Source organism: Plecotus auritus, assembly GCF_963455305.1.
Source record: "Plecotus auritus genome assembly, chromosome: 5".
NCBI classification, from domain to species: domain Eukaryota; kingdom Metazoa; phylum Chordata; class Mammalia; order Chiroptera; family Vespertilionidae; genus Plecotus; species Plecotus auritus.
The window spans coordinates 61,005,402-61,016,151 of NC_137776.1; the positions used below are offsets into that span (position 1 = coordinate 61,005,402).

Here is a 10,750-nt window from a genome sequence, read left to right on the forward strand (position 1 = left end):
AGTAGACTATCAGTAATTAAGTTTGGGGAGTCAAAAGTTATATGGTTATATGCAGATGCTTTACTGTGTAGGGTTGTGGGGGACTCCCACATTGTTCAAGGGTCAACTGTATCTTTTTTTACGATTCCCTGAATTATCTTGTGGAGTTCCTTATTTTTGAGTCCCTTGATTTGCCTTCCAGGCTGCCTACCTGCTCTTTCATATTTTGTATTACTTAACCTTTTTAATGTTCTTTTTGAATTCCTTAATAACAGCTTCAGTAATGTTGTCTGTGTTCCATACAGAATGTGTTCCTTCTATTAAAAGTTAATTTTTTATTCTGAAGTAGCTCTTTTTTATTTTGATCAGTTCTTGTTCCTTTTTGTTTCAAATTCCTTCTTCTTATTAACACATTGATATCATTTATCTCTCCCAGAAGATTATAAATATCCTCATTTTAAAGTCTTTTTGGACACTTTCTATTTTCATTTTACTTGGAGAGAACCCATACACTGAGGATGAGTTTTTCTGTCCTTGTTACTAAACTTCAGCGGGTGTTTTGAAATTTAGCTTGCCTACTTGCCTTGCACGGTGGCCTCTCCCTTCTGCTCAGTGTGATAGTTGGGCAGTTGCCTCCAAGGTACATATCAAAACTGCCAGCCCAATGCCAGGTCTGGCCGCTAGGAGGCCTTCCCCGGAGGGTCAGTGTGCGGCCTGGCTCGGGTCCTGAGGCTGCGTTTATGTACTCCTGCCCGGCTAGGAGCAAGCTCTGCTAGAGCCATCGCCACCCTTGGACCCTTTCCCCAGCCTCCTTTTCATGGTGCTGGAGCTTCAGCCAAGGTTCTTTTCTCAGGCAGGAAACTCGTCTCTGTCCTGTGCCACATAAGTGTATTTAAACTATGTATCACCCTAAGATCCACGTTCCTAGTACCTCTTTCTGTTTCTTCAGATCCAGCAGGACTTTGGGTTCATTCCTGCTTACTTCTTGCATGTCTGTTCCTTTTCTCATCTTGAAATGATAAAATTTCCAGTTCATCTCTTGAGCCAGAAGTTTCTTGGGTATGACCTATAACCAGGGTCAGGCTGGCTTCCCCTCACAGAATGACATTTAGTATGTAAAGGTGCATTCTGTTTCCTCAAAGACTGTGTTTTCAGGGATTCCCTTTCTCATGACCTATGATTCACAGTTTAACATGAAAATAGTACATCCAATAGGCTAACGGGGGGAGTTACTTTTTAATCTAGTTCTGTCATTGACTGGGTTTGTAGCCCTTGGGAAATATTTTGCTATATTGAACCTTTATTTTCTAATCTGGGACATTTTTGGACAGTTCGGAAAATTAAATAGCAGGTTATCCACAAAAGCACTATAAAGTAGTAAAGTGCCATGGAAATAGTTAACTGACATGGACGTTCTCAGGAATTTCACTCAGACCCCCCAAAAATCTGTTATGATTTTTAAAAAATTATTTAAATACATAAAATAATGTTTAAAAATTATTTAAATACATAAAATACATTGACATGGGTGTCTCATGTAGACTGAAAACATTGGAAATATATCCAATCCAAAATATTTAATCTGTAATAGTTGAATGTTGTTTCAGGGAGCCGTTAGTTTACATGTCCATTCAATCAATATGTATCGAGCTGTTGCTATGTGAGGCACTGACCTGGGCAAAGTGAGAGGATGTGGCCCAGTATAGTTAAATCTCCCGTGTGCTTTGTCTTCTAATGGTGAGAGATTAAATTGGTGCAAATATACAATTGTGATGTTAATAACAACCAGAAACAGACTCTGAGGAAAATAGGGGAGCTTAGATATCTTTTAGTCACTTTGACGTGTCTGCTCTTTACACTGGTATTTCCTTGGTTTAAGTGATGACATATTTAGATGACTGGGCCAGATCAACAGATTAGATATTTGAAAACCTTTATTTTTTAAAAAAATCAGTATGTAGCAAGCCCTGACTTTGTATTTCTGGATAAGTAGGTGCAGAAATACAACTTCCTCTTCTCTCTATTTAGTTTTGACTGTCAAGCCAGCCTCATGCTCCCCTACTAGACTCTATTCCTTTACAAGAGATAAGCCTCTTTGAGAAAGAAGAAAGGGGTTGGTATATAGGCCAGATCTTTTTAGTTCTATACTCCTTGGTTTTCTAATTCTGACCTCCGTGTGACTGATGAAAGGTGTACACAGATAACAGCTGTGATTCAGGTAGCCCAGCAGTCTTAGAGCCATATGGACTACATTATAATACAGAAAGAACAAGAACTTGATGGCTTGAATTTATTGCTAGCAATATTATATTTGCAACCATAGGATTGCTGCTAAATGTTATCAGGGATTAGAAAATCCTGTCCAGTGATTGTTTAGGCCCAGAATTGAGGAACTAGCCATTTTCCTTTAAGCATTTAATGACATTCTTGTATTTTATTATTTTCTTTCCTTTAGGCCTTCCCCTTTCAAATGTACTTCTTTTTCTCTTCGTTTTTAGACTTTATCTGACCTTCCCAGATTGCGTCAAGTGAAGGACCCCTTTCCCACTAGGTGTCCGGAGGCAAAGCTGAGCTGTGCCTGCCTACTGGGCTGGCTGTGGGGCCCTGAAAGGGCAAATGAAAGGGTGGGGTAGAGAACAAAGAGCAGGAGAGAGAATGAGCCTTTGATGGTGCCTTGCCAGATGCTTTTTGCCTGGCTGGCTTTCAATTCCCATCACCTCAGCCCAGTCATGGGCTAGTCCAAGCCTCCCCTGCCACCTTGATCATCACATCAGCCACTCCATTCCTGGGCCACTGCTCTCAGGTGCTGGGCAGCAGGGGAAGAAAGCACTTAAGAAGTCAGGGTGCTCAGCAGTGTTTTAAGTTTAGCCTTCCAAGGAAGCCTCTCAGAACAGGTAGACTTCCTTTTTTGGTGTAGAAAATAAAAAGCTGTCCAGCAGAAAAGACAGCTTTTTATTTTCTAAGAAGTTTTAATGTGCCAGGCTTAAAGAATGATGATGGTATTTATTGAACAATTACTAAGATGTAGTCACTGTTCTAATCATTTCACATCTATTAACTCATTTAACCTGCATGACAATCCCAGTGTTTAGGTTCTATTATTATCCTCATCCTGCATATGGGAGACGCCTAGAATGTAAGTCCCTGTCTAAACAGATACTACATGGACACAGACCTAAGCAATCTGGTTCTATAATACTTAGTTAAAATAAAAATATACAAATGTCATTGTTTCTATTATCTATTGTTTTTGTTGTTTCTATTGTTTTCATTGTTCCTATTGAAATGAGGTCATGGTTTCAACTTCTTGATGCTTCTCAATTATTTCTTGAGAAAGTAGTTTTCCCAATATCCTCCTTTTATACAGAAAATCATCTTTCAAATGAACAAGGGAGGTTGTTACTGCCAGAAAGGAAGGGAAAAAATTAATGACAAATCTCAACACCTAGAAGTAAATTGCTATTTCACTGGGGTTTCCTAATATTAGCACTTTTTTTCTTTTTTTCTCAGCAAACCTTGAAGAAGAAATGGGTGGAGTTCAGAACTCTGCAGTTACAGGAACAGCGCCTGCTTCATGGTAAATGTGATTTCCTGTTCAGAAACCACACTAACATTTCACTCTTTTAGTATTTCTGCCTCTAAGTTGCATTAAGATTATCATCATTATAAGAAAAAATTGTGTAGCACAGATAATGAATACTAGTTTGTATTTCTTTGGAGTGACCTATGTATTTGGAGGAGGGATAAGTCAAGTCACATCCCTCCTTCATACATAACACATATGCACATCCAAGCATGCATATACGCACCTGCATGCACACACTTGTAAGAGGCACCTAGAGATTTTAGAAGAGCAGTAGGAATGATGGCCTGATTTCAGCAGATGAGTGCAATTCCTGAGAACGTCCATGGCTCAGGGGCTGTGTAGTTCCCAGAAACTACTGAGGCTGAAATGGTAGCACACTTTTTGTGTAGAGCTCCTATCACTTGTTCAGATTGTGTAGGTTACATTAATGCAGAGATATTCTCCTTCATGACCTCCAAGACAGAAATGTGAATGATCATAATAATAGTAACGTCATGGTTCTTGCCATTGTGTACATTCTAAAGGGAAGGGATGAGTTTAAAATTTGTAGATTTGTGATTTGCTATGTGACTAGTGTGACCTGAAGAAGAACTTGTATGTATAAATAATTCATTGAAATCACTAGCAGAGTGGGTGTGAAAGGTAGGTTATATTTCCTTCAAATAATACCAAGTCTAAAGTCTCTATTTATAACCTAGATATCTGTCAAAAGTGATAACCCTCTTTACAAAAAAAGGTACTTTTAATTTTTAACTAGGCACTAACTTGAGGCTTAGAAATTGTGTTGAAGTTGTTGTGTTTTGATAAAAAGTTTGTATGAGTTACTTCTATTTTTTATGTATTTAACTTAATAATTTTTAAAAAATCATAACATATTTTTTTGGGGTCTGAAGATTACTAGCAAGACAGGTACAAAATTTAGCTACCTCTTGGGTTTCTGTAGACCTGAAGGTTTGGGAAACCTTTGCCTTCACTTTTGGAGCATTCTGGAGTAGAGATGGGCTTTGTCCTGGTTTTCTATAGGAATGGCCTTGTGGAGACAAGGTCCTTAGGTAAGAATCAAGGACACTGAATCCTCATAAGGCCATTGTTATACAAATTTTTTGAGAGTTGAAGGAGTTCTTTTTTACTTTTTCTCACCTAGAATAAATATTCAGGGCATGAAATTCTATAAAGCAATTGCTCTCTAATCAAAGCATTGCAAAATGAAATAAAGTAGGTTGTATTAGCAAAAAGAAAAGAATTATGATTAATCACTCACTGAGGGCTGGCCACACTTAACCTTCCAGATCAAAAGGAAAAATAAACAGTCTCCTTTTATATTGTCAACCAAGGACAAAGGAGAGCAGCAGTAGAGATAATCAACGCAAAGTGAAACCATTTCTGAATGTCAATGTTCTATTGCTTTTCTTTTTCTAATCTTTTAAAAATATTTTTATTGATTTCAAAGAGAAAGGGAGAGGGAGAGAGAGATAGAAACATCAATGATGAGAGAGAATCATTGATTGGCTGCCTCCTGCGTGCCCCCCACTGGGGATTGAGCTGCAACCCAGGCATGTGCCCTTGACCAGGAATCAAACCTTGACCTCCTGGTTCATAGGTCAGTGCTTAACCACTGAACCATGCCAGCTAGGCTCTATTGTTTTTCTTGAAGTACTTACCATCTAATTACAGTCATCCCTTGGCATCCATAGGAGATTATTTCTAGGACACACCCTATGGATACCAAAATTCAAGATGCCCAAGTGCATTCCATAAAATGTTATAATATTTTCATACAACTTATATTTACATGTAAGGCTACCAAATGGTATGCTATATTTCACTTCATTCATGTGGATTCGGTGTAATGCTTGGTGCCATGGCAAATTCAAATTTTGCTCTTTGAAACTTTCTGGAATTATTTTTTTTCTCAAATATTTTAGATCAGTGATTGGTTGAATCTAGGGGGCTGATGTATAGCTTTCTCAGGCTGGTATTACAGATAATCTGCTTTCTTTTCACATTATACCAGCCAATATAGAAGCAAGGGGGGTGGAACAGGATATTGGTATGTAATAAAATTTGAGTTTGGGGAGCCCAGATGTAGGTTATAAAAGGTTGATGAAAAAATTCAGCTAAGCAGATAAAACTCAATTCCTTCAAATGAATTATTACTTACTAGTAGCCCTGTGCACGAATCCGTGCACCACTAGCTCTCTGCAGGGCCTGGTTGCTCCACGCCTGCTGCCCAGAGGCTCTCTGAGGCCCATCCGCGGCTGGTTGTGGAACACTTGCCTCATTGCCGGGGTGATGACGCAAGTGTTCTGCACCCTAGGCTGGCCAGAGGTCCATCCGTGGCTGGGTGCAGAATATGCTTGCCTTGTCGCCGCGGCGACAAAGCAAGCATTCCACCAGGCTGCTCAGGCTGCCCACTCTCAGCGGCTGCCTCCCCGCCCCCCGCCAGGACTGGGGGACTCCAGTGGGGCTGAGAGGACTGGGCGCTGCCATCTTATGGCTATGGGTGCTGCCATCTTTATGACAGAGTGATGGTTAATCTGCATATTACCCTTTTATTAGATAGGATTTGAGGACAGGGCTATTTTCTGGGTACAGTACCATTTCAGAGCATTTAAGTATTATAGCATTCTAATATGACACTTGGAATATTGAGACTGGACAATATCCTTTTTGCCTTAAATACCTTTGACTTCTCTATAATGAGCCTACAGGTGCAGGTTTTATAACTGTGTTTCCCCTACATGTCAAATAATGTTATTATAAGTTTATAATCACTAAAAAGGACAGTAGTTAAACATAAGAGGAACTAAATGGAAAAAATCTATAAGACAGCATTTCTCCAAGTATATTCCTTAAAGCCCCATTTCTGTATCAAGAATTTTAACAAAAGATTGCAAGGTCACTTCAGTTTAAAGATGATCCTTTCAAAAATTCACAAGTCATGCTGGCATGCTGTCACATGAATAGAACTTGTTCTCATATGAAGAAACTGGTTTAACTGTATTTAATCTAGCCTTACTCTTTTCATGACCATGAACCTTTTTACATGGCAGGTAGGCCATGGGCAACTAGTTTGGGAAACCCTACTATAAGGTTTATCAAATTGCCTTATAACCAGTCCTTTATTCATGCAAGTCAAGGCTCAGTGAAAAATATTATTTACCCTTTGAAGAGAAATTTTGGTGTATTTACCTGTAGGGTGTGATAATGCTCAGATCCATTCCACAGTATACTTTGTTTTCTGCATTCCAGGTGATGCAGCTAACTGCCCAAGTTTGGAAAACATGGACATAGATGAATCAGTTTTGTTTGGAACTCTGCCCGGGGCAGGCTCAGCCCTCCTGGACCGGAATCGATTATCCAGTGAGAGCAGCTGTAAGAGCTGGCTGAGCTCCATGACAATGGACAGCGAGGATGGCTACCAGACATGTGTGTCTGAGGACTCGAGCAAGGGAGCCTTCAGCCGGCAGACAAGCACCGATGATGAGTGCTTTGTCCTCAAGGATGGGGACGATTTTCTGAAGAAGTCATCTTCCAGGAACCGGAGCATCAGTACTGCCAGCAGTGGGTCCATGTCTCCCATGTGGGAGAGCAACGTCTCAAGCATGTTTGGGACTCTGCCCCGAAAAAGCAGAAGGGGGAGTGTCCGGAAACAACTCTTGAAATTTATCCCTGGCCTTCACCGCCCTGTGGAAGAGGAAGAGAGTCGCTTTTGATGGGTTGGGATGCCCCTTCCTATGAGCATATTTCATAAATATTTCTGGACTTATTTAGATCAACTCCACCCAGCTTAGTGGGAAAGTGCAAATGAATTGCAAAACTGACATCCCATTTTATGGCAATAGTGACCTTTATTTAAAGTTTTTCTATTGTGTGTTTTTTTTCTGCATCTTAATGTTTTAACTAGAACAGCTGAAGTTCTAAGCAGACAGTAAGGAAATAAAGTTGTAAGTTAGATAATATAACAAATTAACACAAATACTTGCTAATGCTAATGCTGCCTGTGAAGGCAAGAGTAATATTTATTTTGTAGATTATCCATGTGAAAAATTGAGAACTTTGGAGTTCATTGTAAATAAGAGAGTGACAATATAATTATTTGGAATACCTTCTGTAGGTAAATAAGTAGGTATCAAAACTTGATGTTAGCTTAGGCTCAGTAACCTCTGGGGAGGCTTAAAAATAGGCAATGCCGAATATTTCTGTTGAACTCTCTGAAGGATTATAAACAAAGATGACCATCAGCCATTTTTCACATCTACAGTGACAGTAAAGCGGGAAGTATAAGATTTAATATGAGGGTTTAAGCTTCATGAGATCCATGGAAAGATATTGTCTAAGGTGGGTACTGAGAAAGATTATAATAAGTTTGGTTGTTTTTTTATAGGCAGCCTAAACAAAATGGTTGGAAATGTGATTCTTACTTGATTCATTTTTTTATTCCATCTAAATATTGAACTGGCAAGATTTTATAGCTTTGTAATTTTTTTAAACAAATCTAAAATTTGAAAAACTAGATTCAGGAAAAGGATTTTCCTCCTGTAGATTTTTTCCATATCACTCCTTACATTATGTTATATATTTTAAATAGTTATTGCCTTGGCACTCTTTAGCCTATTCGTTATGTTAGTATCACATTATGTCTAGCCATTCAATCGCATTTTTATTCAATACCCATTGAAGTCCATAATTTTTCTATTCTGGTGATACAGCTGTTCACTGCCTCTATTCTAGAGTAAATAACCCCAACAATATAATAAATAGCCCTTACTGATTTTAAGGTGTGTGTGTGTGAAATAGAGTCATTTGATAGTTGACTTTGAGTGGAAAATCTACACTCAAATAAACTGAGGGAAGAATAAATCATTGAGAAAAAAAATAGAGGAGAGAGTAAATAAGCCTGTAGATTAAGAAAAAAAATAATAAAACAAAAGTGATCTCTAATTGAGACCTGATCTCTATTAATTCTTTGATCTCAGAAGCATCCAGTGGGCTCTACTTGAGAATCACTCATACGAAAAGCAGAGTGCATCGTGTTTCACAGAGACAATAGCAATCCTGCCTACAATTACAGACTGCCTAGTAGGTTAAAAATGGTTTCCATGCGACCCCTGACATAACCCTGGAGATAGGTATTAGGCATGCCCTCAGAAGCAGGAATTTGCAGACGTTCCCATAGGCAGCGGCAGGGCTGAAGTTGGAAGCCAGTTCTTCCTGTCTCTCGCCTATCATTATAGTCTCCCTAGATGTTGTTTACCCTTTTGCTGGTTTTGTGTAGTTATTTTATCACCACAGGCCACAGGAGGATACACTCTCCCTCCAAGAATACATAAAATGTGCAATTGTAGCTACCGCATGGACAAAGAGACTGTTTTTAGTAAATAGGAAAACAAACACCTATTTAGGGTGATTCTCCTGGTCTGCATTAGCAAGTTTTCAGATATAGGCACATTTATAACTGCATGGTTAGCAATACATTTTTTTCAACAAGGGCTAGCAAATGGGTTGTGATTCAACTGATAGAGCTTACTTCTTTTTTTTTTTTTTTTTAAATATATATTTTATTGATTTTTTACAGAGAGGAAGGAAGAGGGATAGAGAGTTAGAAACATCGATGAGAGAGAAACATCGATCAGCTGCCTCTTGCACACTCCCCACTGGGGATGTGCCCGCAACCAAGGTACATGCCCTTGACCGGAATCGAACCTGGGACCCTTCAGTCCGCAGGCCGACGCTCTATCCACTGAGCCAAACCAGTCAGGGCGAGCTTACTTCTTATCAGACTAGAATTATCATGTCAAAGATCTGCTTACACAAATGCATTTCTTGTTAATCCTATTTCACAGAGTTCAGCAGAAAGAAATATCACATTTATTTGAGGAAAGATGACTGTAGTCTTCTGCGATGTGAACAATGTTTTGAGAACCACCATGGGTCATCTGGGAAAGCAGACCATAGGTCATTTACTTTTCTTGTGGCTTTAAGTTTTAAGTATAGTGCAATACTTCCTTCTTACAGTCAACAACCCCCCAAAAAAGGCACAGGGAAGGAACAGAACAAGTCACACTGTAGTCTGTGATAAGAAGAATTAGAGTCAAGAGTCAGTTATGTTCTGGAAAAAAAGAAAAGCAGTTTTTAACCAGAGTACAGGAAGGAAGGGTATGACATGTTATGTGTGTTCACAAGTTGTAAGAAAACTAGCTGTTGTTTAGTGGAAATGTGGGTAAATTTCTCTAAACATAGCTTTTCACACTGCGTGTGACCTTAGGAGGGCTTTAGATTTCATTTCCCTGCTTAGACACAAAATGACTCACTTTGATGTAATTTACTAAGAAAAAGGTTGAAAAGTGTTTTTTTTTAAACCCCAAACTTGTCAAATATGTAATATTGGTGATTAGCATTAATTGACAATTTGTTATGAAAATGCATTTTCTAGTACGCATTGATAAACCATAATTTGAATCAAGCATATTGGGAATTTCGTTGTTATGTGGTTAAAGTAAAACCGCCATGTCAAAAAGTTGAAAATTATATTTTTGAAATAAAATTTTATTCAACACTTTCTACTTTATATACCTTTATATCTTAGTTGCATGATGCAAACAGTATTAAAAATTTTATTTTGTACTAAAGAAATCAAACATAGACACAGTTTATGTGTTCTGATTATAAAGTATAAGTATGGATGTATGTAATCTAAGTAGTAGTAAATAATACATAACTATTGAATCCTTCAGATCACAAAATTATTGGTACTTTATATCCACTTTCTACAGCACTATGGGAAATAAAATAAAAAAAACATAACTTTTTGAAATAAAGGATGCCATTATTCAGTGTCAGAACTTTTTCTCTATCTCTATCTAATCTCTTTCCCTACCTACCTTAAATGAAATAAATGGCTGTTGTGAGTGTAAATTTTTAAAAATCTGGGGTGAACACTTGACACCTCTTAAGGTTCCTAAAAGGTATTACCTAATAATTGAGGCTTTGCACTTATACTAGCTTTCTGTTCTTTAGCAAATTACTACAAACTTGGAGGCTTAAAACATTTATCATCTCAAAGTTTCTGAGGGTCAGGAGTCTGGGCAAAGCGTAGCTGGGTCTGCTCAGTGTCTCACAAGGTTGCAATCAAAGTGTCACTAGGGATTGAGTTCTTGCCCGGAGGCTGGACTGGGAAAGGAT

At 38.5% G+C, this 10,750-nt stretch overlaps 1 protein-coding gene across 1 annotated transcript in view; it reads left to right on the forward strand.

The window, feature by feature from the left end:
* The window catches only part of CYTIP (cytohesin 1 interacting protein), a gene marked incomplete at its 5' end in the record, with an annotated part of 29,088 nt that extends 18,688 nt beyond the window's left edge, over positions 1–10,400 (forward strand). Inside the window, 2 exons of the mRNA XM_080669395.1 lie at positions 3,490–3,556; positions 6,818–10,400. Of these exons, the coding sequence (XP_080525521.1) occupies positions 3,490–3,556; positions 6,818–7,281 (531 nt within the window). The 3' untranslated portion in view covers positions 7,282–10,400. The remainder of the gene's footprint in view (positions 1–3,489; positions 3,557–6,817) is intronic.
* Positions 10,401–10,750: the final 350 nt, after the last annotated feature.